The following is a 23,395-nucleotide window of genomic DNA, read 5'->3' on the forward strand; positions in this document are numbered from 1 at the left end:
CAGCTGCCGGCACAGCCAATCGTAGCGCAGCCAGGCGGTGGGGCGGTGCCGGCGGAGCCCAGACCCGAGGTTTTAGAGGCAGAGTCGGGCGAAGCTGGGCCAGAACCGCGACCTCCGCGACCTCCGCAACCTCAAGAGCGGCATCCGTGGAGTGCGCCTGCGCAGCTACGACCGCAGCAGGAAAGCGCTGCCGGCCAGGCCCAGCTGGGGCCGGACAGGGACTGGAAGAGAGGACGCGGTCGAGGAGTTGTGCACCAGCCCTGGCAACGAGAGCGTCTGCCCTGAGCTCTGCCGGCCTTAAGGTGGGGAAGCGGGGGAGGGCAATTAAGGACCCCGCGGAAGCGCGGAGACCACGCAGGCGGGGTCCCTGGTTGAGCGGGCAGGCTAGCCTCCGAGCCGGGTGGACACAGGTACCGCAGCCAGGCCGCGCCGCGCCGACTCATGGCCTGGCCCGGTCAGACAGGGAAGCTCAGTTCCCGCACGCCAGACAGCGGTGCTCCTGCTGGCGTCACCGCAAACATCCTCTGACCGCTGCAGCCTGTGTGTGGCGCAGGCGTCACGTCCCCGGCCTTGCCACGCCTGGAGCCCTGGCAGCTGGCTGCGGGGCGCTGGCTTCCCGCGTGCGGCCATATGACCCCGTCCCTGATTTAGGGGAGCAATTTGGGGTGTCGGCAGCACAGGCCCAGGTGAGTGAAGGAGGGAGCAGTGTGTGCTGTCCCTCCCAGTTTTTCCTGGGAAAGCATTTCAGAAGGGTTTCTTTTAAGGAGAGGTTGGGGCAGGCACGCTGGCTCACGCCTGTAATCCCAGCACTTTGGGAGGCTGAGGTGGGCGGATCACCTGAGGTCAGGAGTTCGAGACCAGCCTGGCCAACATGGTGAAACCCCGTCTCTACTAAAAATACAAAATTAGACAGGCAAGGTGGCACACGTCTGTAGTCCCAGCTAGTCAAGAGACTGAGGAAGAATGGCTTGAACCCGGGAGGCGGAGGTTGCCGTGAGCTCAGATCGCACCATTGCACTCCAGCCTGGGCGGCAGAGCAAGACTCCATCTCAAAAAAACAAAAACGGAGAGGTTGGAAAACATATCTCAGCTTCAGCTGTTTGTTAGTCAAGAAGATGTGTGAAGGCCTCCTAATTCTTGGGGATCTCTTTGTCACTACTTGGGAATCCCACCTTATCATTATTGAGGTTTTGCCTGGGCACAAAACCTGGGATTTTTGCCATTGGTACAAAACCTGGATCAACTGTTTCCTGGTTTCCTAGTTGTTGCCTTAAGCTTCTCACCCACAAGGTGCTTTCATACCTTTCTCATAACCTAAATTATCATCCCATAAACTGTTTAAACTCTTACAGCTCTAGCCGGGCTGCTTTTCATTTTGGTGGGTCCATCCAGCACCTCCATGTGCCCTGTTTTTCTCCAGGCACATCCTTGGCCTCTTCCACAGTCCTTGGGTAAATGCTTGGAAGGATAATTTAAATATTTTTATTCTACGATGGTGGCCCTAATTTTTCAAGGGGCAGTAAGATTGCTTTTTAGGATCAGTCTAATCAGATCCTCATTTCTTTTCCCTTCCTAGGTTTTGAAACATGAATCCTACATTCATCCTCGCTGCCTTTTGCCTGGGAATTGCCTCAGCTACTTTAACATTTAATCACAGTTTAGAGGCACAGTGGACCAAGTGGAAGGCGATGCACAACAGATTATACGGCATGGTTAGTGGTATCTGAAACTTCCCCAGAAAAAATAGTCTTGGCTGTTGAGAAGTTTTAGACAGAGAGTAGCTTCTAGAGGCCAGCTTTCACCAGTAGCCTAATATAATAACCTAATGGCACCGATTATGAGCACAGTATGGGCATTCATCCCTTTTCTGTCTCAATTTGGGGAACAGCATCCCCAGAGGTGTCAAGCCTTCCCTGGCCGTGGTTTCTCTTCCATCTCTGTCTGCAGAATCACTTGGTGAGCATGAGTTGGGTTTTAGGTAGAAATAAAGAGCATCAGTTACATGTTTGCCTCTAGAATGAAGAAGGATGGAGGAGAGCAGTGTGGGAGAAGAACATGAAGATGATTGAACTGCACAATCAGGAATACAGCCAAGGGAAACACAGCTTCACAATGGCCATGAACACCTTTGGAGACATGGTGAGTGTGCTGTGGACCGCCGAGCTCTGTGCTTCCTCCCCTCAGTTCTTTACTAAAGTAATCTCTTGCTTTTCAACATTTTATTTCCTTTTCCTTGAAGACCAGTGAAGAATTCAGGCAGGTGATGAATGGCTTTCAAAACCGTAAACCCAGGAAGGGGAAAGTGTTCCAGGAACCTCTGTTTTATGAGGCCCCCAGATCTGTGGATTGGAGAGAGAAAGGCTACGTGACTCCTGTGAAGAATCAGGTGAGACAGTGTCAGGGCCAGACCTCCCATCTTCCCAGGAAAGCCAAGAAGTGATTGACATCTTTGTTTTGGTAGACTTTAAAGCGATGTGCGGTTCACTTTTTAACAGTATTCAGATGTGTGAGCTGTTGTCAAAGTCTTACTATTTTTTTGTGAATGACAGCTTTTTTTATTCCCTCTTCAGGGTCAGTGTGGTTCTTGTTGGGCTTTTAGCGCTACTGGTGCTCTTGAAGGACAGATGTTCCGGAAAACTGGGAAGCTTGTCTCACTGAGTGAGCAGAATCTGGTAGACTGCTCTGGGCCTCAAGGCAATGAGGGCTGCAATGGGGGCCTAATGGATTATGCCTTCCAGTATGTTGCCGACAATGGAGGCCTGGACTCTGAGGAATCCTATCCATATGAGGCAACAGTAAGTGGAGCTCCTTGTCGTCATTCCAGCGCAGCTTTTGGGAGGTGGAACACTTTTCAGAGATAACAGATACCTTTTTCGGAATTCATGTATTAGGGCTGGGTGGGGTGGCTCACGCCTATAATCCCAGCACTTTAGGAGGCTGAGCCGGGTAGATGGCTTGAGCTCAGGAGTTTGAGACCAGCCTGGGCAACAAGGTAAAACCCTGGCTCTACCAAAACTACAAAGAAAGTTAGCTGGCTGTGGTGGTGTGCGTCTGTGGTCCCAGCTAGGCTGAGGTAGGACGATTGCTTGAGTGTAGGAGGTGGTTGTGCAAATGCACTCTCCAGTCTGAGTGACAGAGTGTGACCCTGTCTCAAAAAAAGAAAAAAGAAAAAAGTTCACATATTAGATGGCAGAATCTATAGCTGCAAATTGTCAGTACTGTCATTGTAAATTATTAGCCTTTGCACAATCCTGTGATTAGATGGTTAACATATAGCTGTTCTTGCTTCTGTGTAACATGAAGAATATACAAGCCATTCTACATATACACATTTCTCTATTGTGAAAAATGTCTTATGGAAGTAAACCCAGGGGTCTCATTGAAGAGACTGGAGCCAATTTTCAGTTTCAAATTAACTAATAGCATTTCACTTCCTGGGATGATTTATAACAGTGGTGACTTGGAAATCCTAAGCCGCACACTGCTGAGTGTTGTAGTTCTAACTCTTGTTCTCCAGGAGGAGGACAGCAGTCATCAAGTCTTTTTTTTTCCCCTTTACCTTTAAAAGGAAGAATCCTGTAAGTACAATCCCGAGTATTCTGTTGCTAATGACACCGGCTTTGTGGACATCCCTAAGCAGGAGAAGGCCCTGATGAAGGCAGTTGCAACTGTGGGGCCCATTTCTGTTGCTATTGATGCAGGTCATGAGTCCTTCATGTTCTATAAAGAAGGTAAGCATTTTTTTCTTTGTAGAAATTGATGCAGAAAAAGAGTATCATGACATACGAGAATGATAGACTCTAGTTTGTAAAGTTCATTGTAGATATTTAGGTGCTTAGCATCATAGTTGTTTATTCTGTACATGCAATATTTATGCCTGATGTTTCCATTTGACCTTATGTTGAGCATCTGTCCATGAATATAAGTACTTCATAACTTTTTATAAATAGCTGTATCATTTACTGTGTAGTTTAGTATACTTAAATATTCTGTAATTGTTGAATTTTTATAATTTTTCTGAAGATTTTTACTTCTGTTAGTAAATCTGCAAAGAGCCTTTTGATTCAAGGATTTCGGTGTTCTGTGCTAGTTTTTTAGATTGATATCCTAGAGTAGAATTGCAAGCTTACAAAGAGTGGTCTTTTATTCCTCTAGGAGAATTTTTTTTTTTTAATGAAGGGTTTATGCTGATTTCTATTTCTGCTAGTTGTAAATGAGAGCTTAAATCCCTAGCCTTGCTAACAATAGATCTTATTGTTGTTAAGTACTATCTGGAATGTGTGTCACTCCACTGAATTCAGAGATGCCTCATTCCCTGTGGGTGACAGGTGGGTTACTGTCGTGTGTCTTCTGGAACTTCTCACCCCCGCCTTCGTTTTGCTATCCCAGGCATTTATTTTGAGCCAGACTGTAGCAGTGAAGACATGGATCATGGTGTGCTGGTGGTTGGCTATGGATTTGAAAGCACAGAATCAGACAACAGTAAATATTGGCTGGTGAAGAACAGGTATAAATTGCCAGAAATAGTTATATTTGAAATTCAAAAGAGAATACTTATTTGCAAACAGTGTTTGGATACAGTTCCACATGCCCTTAGGCATACTTCTGAAATCCCCAGAAGTCTAAGTTGAACATGTAATATTAATGTTTGATTATAAAAGTAAGATACTGTCACAAACATCTTGGGAGTATTAATATAGTATTTGTTCCATTGTATAAATGTGTGTCTAAATCTGAACATCTTTTAAATTCTGAGGCATATCTGGCTGCAAAGACATCCTATTATTTTCCTGTCTCTGATCTGCAGTTCTGTGAAAGGTCACAGTTTTGAGGCTGGGATGGAACTTATGTCCAGGTTCAGACTCAAGAATTTTTTTTTTTTTTTTTTTGAGACGGAGTCTCGCTCTGTCCCCCAGGCTGGAGTGCAGTGGCCGGATCTCAGCTCACTGCAAGCTCCGCCTCCCAGGTTCATGCCATTCTCCTGCCTCAGCCTCCCGAGTCGCTGGGGCTATAGGCGCCGCCACCTCACCCGGCTAGTTTTTTGTATTTTTTAGTAGAGACGGGGTTTCACTGTGTTAGCCAGGATAGTCTCGATCTCCTGACCCAGTGATCCACCCGTCTCGGCCTCCCAAAGTGCTGGGATTACAGGCTTGAGCCACCGCGCCCAGCCCAGACTCAAGAATTTTAAGGATAAACAGGAACATTGCCTCTCCTGATTCTGTCTGTTAAGTCTGTGGCCTCTGGCACAGTGTTTAAGTTGGGTGTTCCTGTTAGCAACCCTTTGGGCTTGATTCTTTCTCTGAAATGGAAAACCTGCTCTTTTTTCAGCTGGGGTGAAGAATGGGGCATGGGTGGCTACATAAAGATGGCCAAGGACCGGAGAAACCATTGTGGAATTGCCTCAGCAGCCAGCTACCCCACTGTGTGAGCTGGTGGACAGTGATGAGGAAGGACTTGACTGGGGATGGCGCATGCATGGGAGGAATTCATCTTCAGTCTACCAGCCCCTGCTGTGTCGGATACACACTCGAATCATTGAAGATCCAAGTGTGATTTGAATTCTGTGATATTTTCACACTGGTAAATGTTACCTCTATTTTAATTACTGCTATAAATAGGTTTATATTATTGATTCACTTACTGACTTTGCATTTTTGTTTTTAAAAGGATGTATAAATTTTTACCTGTTTAAATAAAATTTTAATTTCAAATGTAGTGGTGGGGCTTCTATTTTTGATGCACTGAATTTTTGTGTAATAAAGAACGTAATTGGGCTCTAAGCCAAACCTGCTGTGCCAGTGGCTCACTACGAGGAAGAGTAGGTGGCCTTTTGGGTCTTCTACTTAAAAACGTGCAGATCTCATGTCAGCTGCCCAGTGGCTGTGTCTGACCCAATCCTTGATTGCAGCAAAACTTGAAAATGATCTATGAGGACAAAGGAAAATTGTTTGAATAAAGATAAAAATTCACTTTTTAGAAAAGTGAACGTACATATATATAATTTTAATACTAGAAAAGGACCTTAGTGATCGTGTATATTTCACCCAAGGTGGTTGCGTCTCAGTCAAGTTACAGGGCAAAGGTCTCAGCCTGTTTCTGGAGCATCTTCCCCCACTGCTGGTGAAGGCCCTGTGGACACTTTGCAGTCGAGGTGGGTTAGGAACTAGTGCATTGGCAAGGCTGTTTGTGTTTGGGTCCTCAAGGGATGAGGAATAAACTTCAGGGTTTGAGGCTGGGGTTCAGAAATGGTACTCTGGCCTCAGAAAGTAAAAGACAGGTGAGAGGCTAGAAGGGATCATCTGTTGCCCCGTTTAGAGTAAGCTACCTGAAAATACCTGATCTACTTTTTTTTTTTTTAAATAGAAAACCTTCCCACATTGTACTAGCTAAACAACCCATACTTCCATCACCTGTGTGTTTTCGGAAGTCTCTTGTTCCAACCGAAGGAAATATAAAGAACAAATGAGAATGTCTAATGAATAGACTCCATATCACAGAGGAAGGTAACCAGGTGCACAACGGAGTCTCAGCTCACAAAGCCTCCAGAAGGCTCTGTCCAAGTCCATCTCGATTGGACCACGTGCCATGCTGGACTCCCATGTGCCCTTCCCAAGTAGTTGCTAAAATTTCAAACTTTTTCACCTAAAATGGCATCTATGAAATTCTTTGGGTATTGTAATAAAAGTCACCAGGCGTAGCAAGAAGATTTGGGGAGGTTCCCAGGCTAAATCCCTCGTGCAGGTTGGGGCTTATATTTGATACAACTAGGATTTATATACAACACCCACCGCGTGCTGGTCATCACCACTGTGGAAGAGACAGACCCTGACCTCAAGGAGCTGAACTGTTAGGGAGAGTGAGGTGATAAGGGAGGGCTTCCAAAAAGAAGTTAAAGCAGATGGCTAGAGCAGCTAGTCAATAAGGAAAGATGAAGAGGTGAGCATCTTAGCAGAGACTAGCACCTCAGCAACCCTGAGAAAAGACCCTGTAGTTAACAGTTAACCCAGTAAAAGTCACTGGGTCCAGGTGTTGGGAGATAAAGCTGGTCAAGAGGTAGATTTTCAGGTAAAGGAGCCACTGGAAATGCAGTGAACAGACTGTTTTGGTTTTTTGTTACTATAAAACACCGGCAGGAGAATAGCTTGAACTCAGGAGGTGGAGGTTGCAGTGAGCCGAGACAGTGCCACTGCATTCCAGCCTGGGCAACAAGAGTGAAACTCCATCTCAAAAAAAAAAAAAGAAAGAAAATATAAAAAGAGCTCTCAAAATTCAGCCATAAGAAGAACAACCCAATTATATAATGGACAATTGACTTAAACAGACACTTTACCAAATCTATGGGTGGCATAGATTTGCATACTCCATGTCATATTTCATCATGGAAATGCCAATGAAAACAATGAGATACCACTACACACATACCATGATGGCCAAAATCCAAAACACCAACAACGCCAAATATTGGTGAGGATATGGAGGAAAGAAAGTCTCATTTATCGCTGGTGGGAATGCAAAATGGTACAATCTTTTTGGAAGACAGTTTGGCAGTTTTTAAAAACATAAATCTTAACATATTCTTACCACACAATCCAGCAATGCCACTCATTAGTATTTACCCAGCTGAATTGAAAACTGTGTCCACACAAAAACCTGTATCATGGTGAGTGGTGACTATCTGGGCCATTGCACAGGTGGTAAAAGAATTTACCAAGGCAATTGTAGGTAAAGAAAGGCAGATTTATTAAAGAAAGTAGGAAAATAGCAAGAGAGGAGCTGACTGCCAGGAGAAAAAAGCTTACTGCGGATTTTATGGAATGGTGTTTGTGCTGGGTACTGAAGTGGGCTTTGTGCAGTACTGATAATGCCAAAATTGCAGTGAGCTCATTTGCATTTTTCTATCAGCCAAGGGTCTGGTGATAGCTGGATGCAGGAAGATTGTAAGTTATTTGTGCAGGAGAACTGTGTGTCCTGGACCATGAAGAAAGGCAAACTCATTGCTTATCTGCTTTCTTTTTTTGCTTTCCCTCCATCCTGCCAGCCTGACTACCCCTCCCCAATTAGGACTCCACAATCTGCACACTAACATTTATAACAGCTGTATTCATAATTGCCCAAACTTGGAAGTAATCAAGAAGTCCTTCAGTAGGTGAATGAATAAATAAATGTAGTAAAGCCAGCCAATGAAATATTATTCAGCACTAAAAAGAAATGAGTTCTCAAGTCATGAAAAGATATGAAGGGAACTTAAATGTGTATTACTAACGAAAGAATCCAGGCTACATACTGTATTCCAACTATATATCTTCCTGGAAAAGGCAAAACTATGGAAACAGCGAAATCATCAGTCGTTGCGAGAGATTAGGAAGTAGGAAGGGGTGAATAGGGAGCACACAGGATTTTTAGGTCAGTGAAACTATTCTGTGTGATACTATACCGGTGAATACGTGTCCTCGTATATTTGTCAAAACCCATAGAACGCACAACACCAAGAGTGAATCCTAGTGTTTATTATGAACTTTGGATGATAATGGCAAGTCACTGTAGGTTCTTGGACTGTAGGAAATGGACTACTCTGGTGCATCTGTTGATAGTGGTGGGGGAGGGGAGGCTGTAGGGGTTTGGAGAAGAGGCACATGGAACTTCCTGTTCTTTCCACCCAATTTTGATAAGAACCAAACTTAGCTGTTAAAAATTATGGTTATTAATTCTAAAAAGAAACAAAGAATATCTAATTTTTTACAAATTGCTCTAATTTCATAGAATTGTGCATTAAAAATACGAGATACTACAAAAAAGAAATTGTAGCAGTGCTCTAGACAGGAAAGGGGCATGAGAGAACTTTCTGGAATAATAGTAATGTATATCTTGATAGGGATTTGGGTCATACTGGTATATGCAATTGTCAAAACTCAAAGAACATACACCTCAGATTTGTGCATTTCAATCAATGTAAATTGTATAGTAAAACTAGGATTTTAAAACAACTATTAAACCCTTGTTAATAATATGCATGCTAAAGTATTTAGGAGGAAGCACTACCTGCAAATTTCTTTTTTTTTTTTTTTTAATTTATTTATTATTATTATACTTTAAGTTGTAGGGTACATGTGCATAACGTGCAGGTTTGTTACATATGTATACTTGTGCCATGTTGGTGTGCTGCACCCATCAACTCGTCATTTACATCAGGTATAACTCCCAGTGCAATCCCTCCCCCGTCCCCCCTCCCCATGATAGGCCCCAGTGTGTGATGTTCCCCTTCCTGAGTCCAAGTGATCTCATTGTTCAGTTCCCACCTATGAGTGAGAACATGCAGTGTTTGGTTTTCTGTTCTTGTGATAGTTTGCTAAGAATGATGGTTTCCAGCTGCATCCATGTCCCTACAAAGGACACAAACTCATCCTTTTTTATGGCTGCATAGTATTCCATGGTGTATATGTGCCACATTTTCTTAATCCAATCTGTCACTGATGGACATTTGGGTTGATTCCAAGTCTTTGCTATTGTGAATAGTGCCGCAATAAACATACGTGTGCATGTGTCTTTATAGCAGCATAATTTATAATCCTTTGGGTATATACCCAGTAATGGGATGGCTGGGTCATATGGTACATCTAGTTCTAGATCCTTGAGGAATCGCCATACTGTTTTCCATAATGGTTGAACTAGTTTACAATCCCACCAACAGTGTAAAAGCGTTCCTATTTCTCCACATCCTCTCCAGCACCTGTTGTTTCCTGACTTTTTAATGATCGCCATTCTAACTGGTGTGAGATGGTATCTCATTGTGGTTTTGATTTGCATTTCTCTGATGGCCAGTGATGATGAGCATTTTTTCATGTGTCTGTTGGCTGTATGAATGTCTTCTTTTGAGAAATGTCTGTTCATATCCTTTGCCCACTTTTTGATGGGGTTGTTTGTTTTTTTCTTGTAAATTTGTTTGAGTTCTTTGTAGGTTCTGGATATTAGCCCTTCGTCAGATGAGTAGATTGCAAAAATTTTCTCCCATTCTGTAGGTTGCCTGTTCACTCTGATGGTAGTTTCTTTTGCTGTGCAGAAGCTCTTTAGTTTAATTAGATCCCATTTGTCAATTTTGGCTTTTGCTGCTGTTGCTTTTGGTGTTTTAGACATGAAGTCTTTGCCCATGCCTATGTCCTGAATGGTACTACCTAGGTTTTCCTCTAGGATTTTTATGGTGTTAGGTCTAACATTTAAGTCTCTAATCCATCTTGAATTAATTTTCGTATAAGGAGTAAGGAAAGGATCCAGTTTCAGCTTTCTACTTATGGCTAGCCAATTTTCCCAGCACCATTTATTAAATAGGGAATCCTTTCCCCATTTCTTGTTTCTCTCAGGTTTGTCAAAGATCAGATGGCTGTAGATGTGTGGTATTATTTCTGAGGACTCTGTTCTGTTCCATTGGTCTATATCTCTGTTTTGGTACCAGTACCATGCTGTTTTGGTTACTGTAGCCTTGTAGTATAGTTTGAAGTCAGGTAGCGTGATGCCTCCAGCTTTGTTCTTTTGACTTAGGATTGTCTTGGAGATGTGGGCTCTTTTTTGGTTCCATATGAACTTTAAAGCAGTTTTTTCCAATTCTGTGAAGAAACTCATTGGTAGCTTGATGGGGATGGCATTGAATCTATAAATAACCTTGGGCAGTATGGCCATTTTCACGATATTGATTCTTCCTATCCATGAGCATGGTATGTTCTTCCATTTGTTTGTGTCCTCTTTTATTTCACTGAGCAGTTTGTAGTTCTCCTTGAAGAGGTCCTTTACATCCCTTGTAAGTTGGATTCCTAGGTATTTTATTCTCTTTGAAGCAATTGTGAATGGAAGTTCATTCCTGATTTGGCTCTCTGTTTGTCTGTTACTGGTGTATAAGAATGCTTGTGATTTTTGCACATTAATTTTGTATCCTGAGACTTTGCTGAAGTTGCTTATCAGCTTAAGGAGATTTTGGGCTGAGACAATGGGGTTTTCTAAATATACAATCATGTCATCTGCAAACAGGGACAATTTGACTTCTTCTTTTCCTAACTGAATACCCTTGATTTCTTTCTCTTGCCTAAATGCCCTAGCCAGAACTTCCAACACTATGTTGAATAGGAGTGGTGAGAGAGGGCATCCCTGTCTTGTGCCAGTTTTCAAAGGGAATTTTTCCAGTTTTTGCCCATTCAGTATGATATTGGCTGTGGGTTTGTCATAAATAGCTCTTATTATTTTGAGGTACGTTCCATCAATACCGAATTTATTGAGCGTTTTTAGCATGAAGGGCTGTTGAATTTTGTCAAAAGCCTTTTCTGCATCAATTGAGATAATCATGTGGTTCTTGTCTTTGGTTCTGTTTATATGCTGGATTATGTTTATTGATTTGCGAATGTTGAACCAGCCTTGCATCCCAGGGATGAAGCCCACTTGATCATGGTGGATAAGCTTTTTGATGTGTTGCTGAATCCGGTTTGCCAGTATTTTATTGAGGATTTTTGCATCGATGTTCATCAGGGATATTGGTCTAAAATTCTCTTTTTTAGTTGTGTCTCTGCCAGGCTTTGGTATCAGGATGATGTTGGCCTCATAAAATGAGTTAGGGAGGATTCCCTCTTTTTCTATTGATTGGAATAGTTTCAGAAGGAATGGTACCAACTCCTCCTTGTACCTCTGGTAGAATTCAGCTGTGAATCCATCTGGTCCTGAACTTTTTTTGGTTGGTAGGCTATTAATTATTGCCTCAATTTCAGAGCCTGCTATTGGTCTATTCAGGGATTCAACTTCTTCCTGGTTTAGTCTTGGAAGAGTGTAAGTGTCCAGGAAATTATCCATTTCTTCTAGATTTTCCAGTTTATTTGCGTAGAGGTGTTTATAGTATTCTCTGATGGTAGTTTGTATTTCTGTGGGGTCGGTGGTGATATCCCCTTTATCATTTTTAATTGCATCGATTTGATTCTTCTCTCTTTTCTTCTTTATTAGTCTTGCTAGTGGTCTGTCAATTTTGTTGATCTTTTCAAAAAACCAACTCCTGGATTCATTGATTTTTTGGAGGGTTTTTTGTGTCTCTATCTCCTTCAGTTCTGCTCTGATCTTAGTTATTTCTTGCCTTCTGCTAGCTTTCGAATGTGTTTGCTCTTGCTTCTCTAGTTCTTTTAATTGCGATGTTAGAGTGTCAATTTTAGATCTTTCCTGCTTTCTCTTGTGGGCATTTAGTGCTATAAATTTCCCTCTACACACTGCTTTAAATGTGTCCCAGAGATTCTGGTATGTTGTATCTTTGTTCTCATTGGTTTCAAAGAACATCTTTATTTCTGCCTTCATTTCGTTATGTACCCAGTAGTCATTCAGGAGCAGGTTGTTCAGTTTCCATGTAGTTGAGCAGTTTTGATTGAGTTTCTTAGTCCTGAGTTCTAGTTTGATTGCACTGTGGTCTGAGAGACAGTTTGTTATAATTTCTGTTCTTGTACATTTGCTGAGGAGTGATTTACTTCCAATTACGTGGTCAATTTTGGAGTAAGTACGATGTGGTGCTGAGAAGAATGTATATTCTGTTGATTTGGGGTGGAGAGTTCTATAGATGTCTATTAGGTCTGCTTGCTGCAGAGATGAGTTCAATTCCTGGATATCCTTGTTAACTTTCTGTCTCGTTGATCTGTCTAATGTTGACAGTGGAGTGTTGAAGTCTCCCATTATTATTGTATGGGAGTCTAAGTCTCTTTGTAAGTCTCTAAGGACTTGCTTTATGAATCTGGGTGCTCCTGTATTGGGTGCATATATATTTAGGATAGTTAGCTCTTCCTGTTGAATTGATCCCTTTACCATTATGTAATGGCCTTCTTTGTCTCTTTTGATCTTTGATGGTTTAAAGTCTGTTTTATCAGAGACTAGTATTGCAACCCCCGCTTTTTTTTGTTCTCCATTTGCTTGGTAAATCTTCCTCCATCCCTTTATTTTGAGCCTATGTATGTCTCTGCGTGTGAGATGGGTCTCCTGAATACAGCAGACTGATGGGTCTTGACTCTTTATCCAGTTTGCCAGTCTGTGTCTTTTAATTGGAGCATTTAGTCCATTTACATTTAAGGTTAAGATTGTTATGTGTGAACTTGATCCTGCCATTATGATATTAACTGGTTATTTTGCTCGTTAGTTGATGCAGTTTCTTCCTAGCCTCGATGGTCTTTACATTTTGGCATGTTTTTGCAATGGCTGGTACCGGTTGTTCCTTTCCATGTTTAGTGCTTCCTTCAGGGTCTCTTGTAAGGCAGGCCTAGTGGTGACAAAATCTCTAAGCATTTGCTTATCTGTAAAGGATTTTATTTCTCCTTCACTTATGAAACTTAGTTTGGCTGGATATGAAATTCTGGGTTTAAAATTCTTTTCTTTAAGAATGTTGAATATTGGCCCCCACTCTCTTCTGGCTTGTAGAGTTTCTGCCGAGAGATCTGCTGTTAGTCTGATGGGCTTCCCTTTGTGGGTAACCCGACCTTTCTCTCTGGCTGCCCTTAAGATTTTTTCCTTCATTTCAACTTTGGTGAATCTGGCAATTATGTGTCTTGGAGTTGCTCTTCTCGAGGAGTATCTTTGTGGCATTCTCTGTATTTCCTGGATTTGAATGTTGGCCTGCCCTACTAGGTTGGGGAAGTTCTCCTGGATGATATCCTGAAGAGTGTTTTCCAACTTGGTTCCATTTTCCCCCTCACTTTCAGGCACCCCAATCAGACGTAGATTTGGTCTTTTTACATAATCCCATACTTCTTGCAGGCTTTGTTCATTTCTTTTTCTTCTTTTTTCTTTTGGTTTCTCTTCTCGCTTCATTTCATTCATTTGATCCTCAATCGCTGATACTCTTTCTTCCAGTTGATCGAGTCGGTTACTGAAGCTTGTGCATTTGTCACGTATTTCTCGTGTCATGGTTTTCATCTCTTTCATTTCGTTTATGACCTTCTCTGCATTAATTACTCTAGCCATCAATTCTTCCACTTTTTTTTCAAGATTTTTAGTTTCTTTACGCTGGGTACGTAATTCCTCCTTTAGCTCTGAGAAATTTGATGGACTGAAGCCTTCTTCTCTCATCTCGTCAAAGTCATTCTCTGTCCAGCTTTGATCCGTTGCTGGCGATGAGCTGCGCTCCTTTGCTGGGGGAGATGCACTCTTATTTTTTGAATTTCCAGCTTTTCTGCCCTGCTTTTTCCCCATCTTTGTGGTTTTATCTGCCTCTGGTCTTTGATGATGGTGATGTACAGATGGGGTTTTGGTGTAGGTGTCCTTCCTGTTTGACAGTTTTCCTTCTAACAGTCAGGACCCTCAGCTGTAGGTCTGTTGGAGATTGCTTGAGGTCCACTCCAGACCCTGTTTGCCTGGGTATCAGCAGCAGAGGCTGCAGAAGATAGAATATTTCTGAACAGCGAGTGTACCTGTCTGATTCTTGCTTTGGAAGCTTCCTCTCAGGGGTGTACTCCACCCTGTGAGGTGTGGGGTGTCAGACTGCCCCTAGTGGGGGATGTCTCCCAGTTAGGCTACTCAGGGGTCAGGGACCCACTTGAGCAGGGAGTCTGTCCCTTCTCAGATTTCAACCTCCGTGTTGGGAGATCCACTGCTCTCTTCAAAGCTGTCAGACAGAGTCGTTTGTGTCTGCAGAGGCTTCTGCTGTGTTTGTTATTGTTTACTGTGCCCTGTCCCCAGAGGTGGAGTCTACAGAGACAGGCAGGTTTCCTTGAGCTGCTGTGAGCTCCACCCAGTTCGAGCTTCCCAGCAGCTTTGTTTACCTACTTAAGCCTCAGCAATGGCGGGTGCCCCTCCCCCAGCCTCACTGCTGCCTTGCTGTTAGATCACAGACTGCTGTGCTAGCAATGAGGGAGGCTCCGTGGGCGTGGGACCCTCCCGGCCAGGTGTGGGATATGATCTCCTGGTGTGCCTGTTTGCTTAAAGCGCAGTATTGGGGTGGGAGTTACCTGATTTTCCAGGTGTTGTGTGTCTCAGTTCCCCTGGCTAGGAAAAGGGATTCCCTTCCCCCTTGTGCTTCCCAGGTGAGGCAATGCCTCGCCCTGCTTCAGCTCTCGCTGGTCGGGCTGCAGCAGCTGACCAGCACCGATCGTCCGGCACTCCCCAGTGAGATGAACCCAGTACCTCCGTTGAAAATGCAGAAATCACCGGTCTTCTGTGTCGCTCGCGCTGGGAGTTGGAGACTGGAGCTGTTCCTATTCGGCCATCTTGCTCCGCCCCCGCAAATTTCTTGAAAGCACGTGAAAAATAACATGAACTAATGGACAGATAGAGGCAAAAATAGATATATAGATGTGAATTAAAACAAATATTAAAGTGTTAATGACAAAATCTTAGAGATAGATATATGGTATTCACTGTAAAAATTCTTTCAACTTTGTTGTATGTTTGAAAATTTACATAATATAATGTTAAAGGAAAATTGCAGCAGAGATAATATTCTAAACAGCTAAAAAAAATTTTGACTTTCAGAAGACCAGACTCCTTGAGAGAGAAAAAATTATTTTTGTTTTGTTGTTCGTTTGCTTGTTTTTTAATTCTGGCAGCAGCAGAGGAACTCTGACTCCTGGGGTGCAGAAAAATTCTCCGTGGAAGCCCCGTGAAGGAGGTGGGGGACCACGGCAAAGGCGAGGAAGAGGACGAGGATGAGGATGTCTAGGATAACTGGGATGATGGTGATGACAGGAAAAAGAAAAAAGAGGAAGCAGAAGTAAACATCTTAGGAAAGAAAAAAGTAGCAGAGAAGATAAAAGAGAAAGAACGGCAACAGAAGAAAGGGCAGGAAGAAATTATAAAGGGGTTAGAAGAACCTGAAGAACTCCAGGTGCTAACACCAGAGGAACAATTAGCAGATAAACCGCAGCTGGAGAAATCACAGGACGAGTCAGACATGGAATTAGCAAAGGCAACTTTTGGTGTAAAGACTACTGTATGTGGAACGGATGCTATAAACCCATCTTCAAGGGATGACCTTACAGAGTTTGGAAAGTTACTAAAAGATAAAATTACACAAAAAGTCACTATATTATGCCAAATTTTTGGAAGTCTTAGTTGGAGATACTGATGACTTGAAAAAGGTTCCCGATACATTGTGCTTTGAAGTGAAAAACAGAAGCAAGCAAAGCCAAGCCAAGCCAAAAAGAAGAACAAAGGTGTGGTTCCTGCAGGGAGATTAAAAGCCACCATGATAAATGAACTGCTAGATTGTGGTGGTGACGATGCAGGGTACGCACAAGACTATGAAAACGTCATGTGACATTGCATCTTTTCCTGGTGTCGTCTTTCTGTTGCCCACGACCCCTTCAATGCACAGCACAACTTCCTTTCCTTTCAGTTCTGCCAAATGCTACAATCGAAGTGCAGTCTCTTTCGTCCTGGTTATTTAACCCCTTGACACTTAGGTGTTAACGTGCAAATGAGGGAGCTTGGGTCTTGCTGCCAAGGGGTTAAAATCAGGAACCTCAATTGCTACTAAATCATAGTCCAAAACAAAACAAACCTAATAATGTTGTTATTTTTGGTTTCAGATTTCCTAGCGGCAGTCACTAAAAATTGGAAACAGGAGGCTGCAACATGACAAAATAAACTGTGTAGTACTGAACAGCACTATTCAGTGATACAGCCTTAACCACACCTCCTTGATCTACTCCCTAACTTGTCAAGAGAAGCAGTTTGCAGCAAGGGCATGTGGCATGCACCTAGTATTAAAATTGCTTTGTCTTAAAATTGAATGTGAGGCTATTAAAAATACATTGTAAGAAGACTGCTTATGCCAGAGTGAAGATACTGTGGCTGAAAAGCACTAGTTTGATTAAAATTAAATGACCAAAGCCTTCCAACTTTGAATCCGAAGAGCGTAAGCCTCTCCATTATAGCACCACATGTTGTGGATTCTCTTGAGTACAAAGACTGAAACCACCTTTGCAAAATTATGACTGAGACAGCGAAAGAGATCTAACTTAATTGATTCCATCTTGCTTCTAACCTCCAAGCTGTCCTTGTTCATTCTCGGGTGTAGGCCGAAGTTAACTTTGGGAGAAACTTAGTTTATAGTTTAAAACAAAGACGATAACAGCCCTATCCCAAAGTAGACCTCCTCCTTGCCTGGGGACTACTGCCTTTGCAGGACTGACATTAGTCACAAGATTAGAAATTACCGTTTAGGAGTCATGCAGCCAGAGGCTACAAGATTCTGACCCTCCCTAACCTGTTCCTAAGATCAGTGCGTGAGATATTTTGCAGGCCCTGCACTTAATGGATCAGTTGGCACCACCCAGATTGATAAACTGTCTCATATGACCTTATAAACTACCTCATATGAACTATCAGGAACTGACTCAGCACAAGAAGACAGCTTCGACTCCCTGTGATTTCTTCTCTGACCAATTAGCAGTCCTGGCTCATTGGCCTCCCCGCACCCACCAAGTTGTGGTTAAAAACTATGCTCCCCTGTCAGGCGTGGTGGCTCACGCCTGTAATCCCAGCACTTTGGGAGGCCAAGGTGGGTGGATCACGAGGTCAGGAGATCAAGACCATCCCTGGCTAACATGGTGAAACCCCATCTCTACTAAAAATACGGAAAAAAAAAAATTAGCTAGGTGTGGTGGCGGGCACCTGTAGTCCCAGCTACTCGGGAGGCTGAGGCAGGAGAATGGCGTGAACCCAGGAGGCAGAGCTTGCAGTGAGCCAAGATCATGCTGCTGCACTCCAGCCTGGATGGCAGAGCGAGACTCCGTCTCAGAAAAAAAAAAAAAAAAAAGCTCCTCAAATGCTCTTCGGGGAGACTAATTTGAGTGATAATACAGCTCTGGTCTCCCACACAGCCAGCTCTGTGTGATTTACTCTTTCTCTATTGCCATTCCCCTGTCTTGAGAAATTGGCTCTGTCTAGGCAGTAGGCAAGGTGAACCCCTTGGGCGTATTTCTACTGAAGTGCTTCAACTGGGAACTGCAGGACTCTTTACCTGTTTTTGTTTGCCTGATTTAAGTGTCTGAGAACCATATCTTAGTTCTCCTGGGCTGCAACAAATCAATTTTACCAGGGTTTTGGCATTTCCTTTCTTTTCCTTTATAAAATACACTCAGCAAACTGCACCAGTTAACTACAGTTTGATAAATTGTTAACAATTATGACATTTGCAATGTTTATAAAGCAACCATTTTAAATAAATAAATAACAAAGAGCATTAAAGAAGTTTATTCTGTGAATAAAAAACAGCAGTTTCTGCCCCAGCCTGGAGAACGGTCAGAACATGAGAAGGATTTGAAAGGAGAGCAGAGAAGTCACACTTGGGTGTGAGTCCCTGAGCCACAGAGGTAGGGGAAGGGAGACAGAGGAAGTGTCAGGAATGTGTATTTTTGCACATAAGAGTCTATGGCTGTAAAACTGCTCATTATTATATGTTCATATAAACATACTACATGTTATTATATATTAAGTTTATCCCAAATGTTTCTGACAATGTATTAGGTTGGTGTAAATGTAATTGCGATTTTTGTCGTTACTTTTAAATGGCAAAACTGTAATTATGTTTGCACCAACCTAATACACATTAAAGACAATTTTCAAACTCGTAAGTTCTAGAACCCTTGTGAGAACAGTTTCCCTAATATAACTGATAAAGCTACTTATTAGATGGGAAAACAGTGTTCTTTTTTTGTTTGTTTGTTTGTTTTTGAAACAGGGTTTCTGGTTCTGTCACCCAGGCTGGAGTGCAGTAGCGTGATCGTGACTCAATGCAACCTCCACTTCCCAGGATCCCAAAGTTCTAGGATTACAAGCATGAGCCACTGTGCCTGGCCACGGTGTTCTTGTGATCATTGGAATCTGTAGTGTAATCCCACCATAATAATTTGGTAATGGGAGTTTAAAGTCCCAGTTACACTTAGAAAAGAGAGTTTTAATAACAGGAATAAATTAAGGGGATACATTTTTCTGAAGTTTTGTTGAAATGTTTTGGAGAAAATCTTACAACATGAAGGCTAAAAAGATTACCTGAACACAAGAAGGCTAAGGCACAGTTAAATAAATTAGCGTTCGTCACTGTCAATTTGCACTTGCTTTCTAGTGGCAAATAATTGGGGTGTGTCCTTGACTGGATCTGTCAATTATTATTATCAGTCATTTGAATGACTATGGTGGTGACGCTGACAGGAAGCTTGAAGGTACTTAAAATTTTTTTTACTTTGTAATTGTTGTGGGTACATAATAGGTGTATATATTTATGGGCTATGTGAGATACTTTGCTACAGGCACGCAACGTGTAATAATCACATCCGAGTAAATGGGGTATCCATCTCCTCAAGCATTTATCCTTTCGTTGTGTTACAAAAAATCCAATTATATTCTTTTAGTTATTTTTACATGTACAAGTAAATTATTATTGACTACAGTTACCTTGTTGTGCTATCAAATACTAGGTTTGTTTCATTCTTTCTTTTTTTTGTACCCATTAACCATCCCCACTTCCCCCCACACCCCCACTCCCCTTCCTAGCCTCTGGTAACCATCCTTCTACCTCTGTCTCCATGAGGTCAATTGTTTTAATGTTTAGCTCCACAAATAAGTGAGAACATGTGAAGTTTGTACTTCTGTGCTTGACTTATTTCACTTGAAATAATGATCTCCAGTTCCATCCATGTTGTTGCCAATGACAGATTTCATTCTTCTTTATTGCTGAAATAGTACTGCATTGTGTATATGTATATGTACATTTTCTTTATCCATTCATCTGTTGATGGACACTTAGGTTGCGCCCAAATCTTGGCTATCCTGCAACAAACGTGGGAGTGCAGCTATCTCTTTGATATGCTGATTTCCTTTCTTTTGGGTATATACCTAGCAATGGGATTGCTGGATCGAATGGTAGCTTTATTTTTAGTTTTTTGAGGAATCTCCAAACTGTTCTCCACAGTGGTTATACTTATTTACATCCCCACCAACAGTGTACAAATGTTCCCTTTTCTCCACATCCTCTCTAGCATTTGTTTTTGCTTGTCTTTTGGATATAAGTCATTTTAACCGGGGTGAGATGATACCTCCTTGTAGTTTTGATTTGCATTTTTCTGATGATTGGTGATGTTGAGCACCTTTTCATATGCCTGTTTGCCTTTCGTATATCTTCTTCTTCCTTTTTTTTTTTTTTTTCTGAGATGGAGTTTCATTCTGTTGCCAGTTGCCCAGGCTGGAATGCAGTGAAGTGATCTTGGCTCACTGCCACCTCCACCTCCCGGCTTCAAGCAATTCTCCTGTCTTAGCCTCCCAGGTAGCTGGGATTACAGGTGTATGCCATCACACCTGGCTAATTTTTGTATTTTTAGTAGAGATGAGATTTCAAAATATTGACCAGGCTGGTCTTGAACTCCTGGCCTCAAGTGATCTGCTCACCTCGGCCTCCCAAAGTGCTGGGATTACGGGCGTGAGCTACCACACCCAGCCTGCCATTTGTATGTCTTCTTTTGAGAAATGTCTATTCAAGATCTTTTGCCAATTTTTAAAATCGGATTATTAGACTTTTTTCCTATAGAATTGTTGGAGCTCCTTATATATTCTGGTTATTAATCCCTTATCAGATGGGTAGTTTGCAAATGTTTTCTCCTATTCTATAGGTTGCCTCTTCACTTTATTGACTGTATTCTTTGCTATGCAGAAGCTTTTTAACTTAATGTCATCCTATTTGTCTATTTTTGCTTTGGTTGCCTGTTCTTGTGGGGTACTGCTCAAGAAATCTTTGTCCAGACCAATGTCCTGGTGAGTTTCCCCAGTGTTTTTGTGTAGTAGTCTCATAGTTCCAGGTTTTGAATTCTAGCCATTTTGATTTTATTTTTGTATATAGTGAGAGATAGGGGTCTAGTTTCAGTCTTCTGCATGGATATCCAGTTTTCCCAGCACCATTTATTAAAGAAACTGTCTTTTCCCCAGTGTTTGTTCTTGGCAACTTTGTTAAACATAAGTTTACTGTAGATGTGCTTGAGGGCACACACAAAAATCCATCCCACACCACTAAGCCACCCAAACAAACATGAAAGACAAATAAAAGCTATTTTCGTTAAGGAAACTTCACTCTGGAACTAATTCCCTGGGCCCCTTGTTACCACCAGCCCCTCCTATAAGAAAGTGATTGTCGAAGCTTCAGTGATGATTGAAGGGATGCTCTATAAGTCAAGTCCGTGGGTGAAAGAGACACAAACCAACATTGAAGCTGCTTATGCAAGAGGAGGACCTGGGTGACGCAGTCCTGGCTGGATGCAGGGCTCACAGATGGTCATCAGCACTCCATCTCTTCCCACCTTCAGGACCTACTGTCTGCTGTTTTGCACACACTCCCAGCCAGGCTCACTTTTTATCCTCCTTGGAGGAAAGTGGGTTTCCCAGTTGTGTCTGGGCCGGTGCTGCTTGGCCCTGCCTGGGTCCTGTGCCGGCCTCAGGATGAGAAGGATGGTCAACCCAGCTGCAGCACACGGATTGCTCTGTGAAGAGCAATGCTCCACAGGAAACCAGGATGGCTTCACCAGGGAGGCAGAACAGCAAATGCCCTTGACAGAGGGCATGCACTGTGGATATAAGAATCAAGATTTTAAACAGAAAGGCAGAAAGAAGAGGACTTCCAAACCCTAGAAAGTTTAAAACTAATAGAATACATTTTATTATGCGTAAATGTAAAGCTTTATGTTGAGATTAAATATATATATATGTATGTGTCAAATTGTATCTAAAAATGTGTAGCCAAAAAGTCAGAAAAAATAAAAATAGAAAAGTAACAAAAATAAAGCAAAAATATATGCAGCCATATTCATCTGATGCAACTATGAGAAAAAAGTAGAAATGGTTTCGTAGTGGCCTTAAAAAAAAAAAAAAAACCTTAGTTTTTGGTTGCTGGTCACTTTGAGATGGTTATCAACATGATTTGGCCACTTAAAAAGTTTGTAATAATGACATTAAGAAGCAAGATAAAAGAGGAGATAATGCTGTTAATGCCTATTTCATGGGGGCATGTCTGGAATATTGTGCTTGAGCCTGGGGGGCGAAGGATGACATTTTAAGACGGACACTCGTGAGCATCCAGAGAAGAATCAGCATCCAGCTCGTGAAAACCACCGTGACACGGCGCCCCCCATCCCACTCGCCCCAGAGCATGCCACTTTTGTTTAGGGATTATGTTGAGTGTAAAGCAATTAAAAATCAATAGATAGAAGATTGTTTCTCTGCTCTCCCCTCGGATGCCTAAAACCTGGGCATAAATTTCCCCTCGTTAAGGTGGCATGGATTTCCCCCTCTCCTGCCCCAGGATGGGGAGAGGGGACTCTTGTTACCAGGGACAGAGAACCAACACCAAGATGAGTCTGCATAAACAAGCCTCCCTAAATTAGCACGAAAATCCATTAGTTCCCACACAGTTTTCCTAGTCACTTTTCCACAATTAATCATTCCTCAAAGCCCAAACCCTCTTTCCTTTGTTAAAATGGCACATAAGCCTCTGAGTTTAGCCATTTCTTTGACTTTCCCTTCCTTTCTGTGAACTCCTGTGTATATAAAATATTAGTAAACTTTCTACTATTTTCTCCTGCTAATCAGTCTCTTGTGAGTCAAACTTGCAGAGCCTCCCAGTTGGTGAACCTAAGAGGGAAGAGAAAATGTGTTTCTTTCCTGGCGCTACAAATGGTGCATCTCTGTTGAAAGGAAGTACTTATCGCTACACAGCAGGAGGTATAATCCAGAAAGAAGAAAGAAGTGTGCTGGATATTATAGAATATCCCTGCTCTTCATAAGTGTATGATACCAATTTTTCAGTACTTCTAAAATTTTTTGGTCCCAAACATACCTTAAATCCCTCTAAAACAAGAATAAAAAAAATTGAATACCTTGTTGAGAAACAGATGTTCCGAACTTTTTCATCCTGTAGAACTGAAACTATACCCATTAAACAATTCCCATTTTCTTCCCCACCCCAGTCCCCACTAACCACCACTCTACTTTCTATTTCTATGAACTTAGCTACCTTAGATAACTTGTTTAAGTAGATTCACATGACATATTCCTTTTTGTGACCATGCTCTCACTCTTAGGACAATAGCCTTAGGGTTCATCCATGGAGTAGCACAGGACATAATTTCCTTCCTTTCTAAGGTCGCAGAATGTTCTATTGTGTGTCTATGTTCAAAGGAGGAATTCTGGAGATGGGTGACTATATCAACACTCATGGTATCTTATTTATTTATTTATTTATTTATTTTTCCTGAGACGGAGTCTCGCTTTGTCGCCCAGGCTGGAGTGCAGTGGCGCCATCTCAGCTCACTGCAAGCTCTGCCTCCCGGGTCCACGCCGTTCTCCTGCCTCAGCCTCCCGAGTAGCTGGGACTACAGGTGCCCGCCACCACGCCCGGCTAATTTTTTATATTTTT

General features: G+C 42.4%; 1 protein-coding gene and 1 pseudogene across 2 annotated transcripts; both read left to right on the plus strand.

Annotated features, from left to right (window-relative positions):
• Positions 1–101: 101 nt before the first annotated feature.
• Positions 102–5,711, plus strand: CTSL (cathepsin L). Its single transcript, XM_015118027.3, has 8 exons — positions 102–302; positions 1,577–1,712; positions 2,017–2,139; positions 2,240–2,386; positions 2,571–2,795; positions 3,569–3,731; positions 4,390–4,507; positions 5,329–5,711. Exons 2-8 carry the CDS (start codon positions 1,587–1,589, stop codon positions 5,426–5,428), a joined length of 1,002 nt encoding a protein of 333 aa, XP_014973513.3. The 5' UTR covers positions 102–302; positions 1,577–1,586; the 3' UTR covers positions 5,429–5,711.
• LOC100425245 (eukaryotic translation initiation factor 3 subunit J pseudogene) lies at positions 5,472–20,910 on the plus strand (annotated as a pseudogene). Its single transcript, XR_013404974.1, has 2 exons — positions 5,472–5,549; positions 15,543–20,910. The product of XR_013404974.1 is annotated as a eukaryotic translation initiation factor 3 subunit J pseudogene (transcript).
• Positions 20,911–23,395: the final 2,485 nt, after the last annotated feature.

This window comes from Macaca mulatta, chromosome 15 (genome assembly GCF_049350105.2).
Source record: "Macaca mulatta isolate MMU2019108-1 chromosome 15, T2T-MMU8v2.0, whole genome shotgun sequence".
Classification (NCBI taxonomy): domain Eukaryota; kingdom Metazoa; phylum Chordata; class Mammalia; order Primates; family Cercopithecidae; genus Macaca; species Macaca mulatta.

Bases quoted from the DNA above. Each gene is read 5' to 3' on its own strand.
- CTSL (XM_015118027.3), top strand. From the start codon at position 1,587: ATGAATCCTACATTCATCCTCGCTGCCTTTTGCCTGGGAATTGCCTCA. The intron at 2,140-2,239 runs GTGAGTGTGCTG...TTTTCCTTGAAG, and splicing joins TGAACACCTTTGGAGACATG to ACCAGTGAAGAATTCAGGCA. The intron at 3,732-4,389 runs GTAAGCATTTTT...TTGCTATCCCAG, and splicing joins CTTCATGTTCTATAAAGAAG to GCATTTATTTTGAGCCAGAC.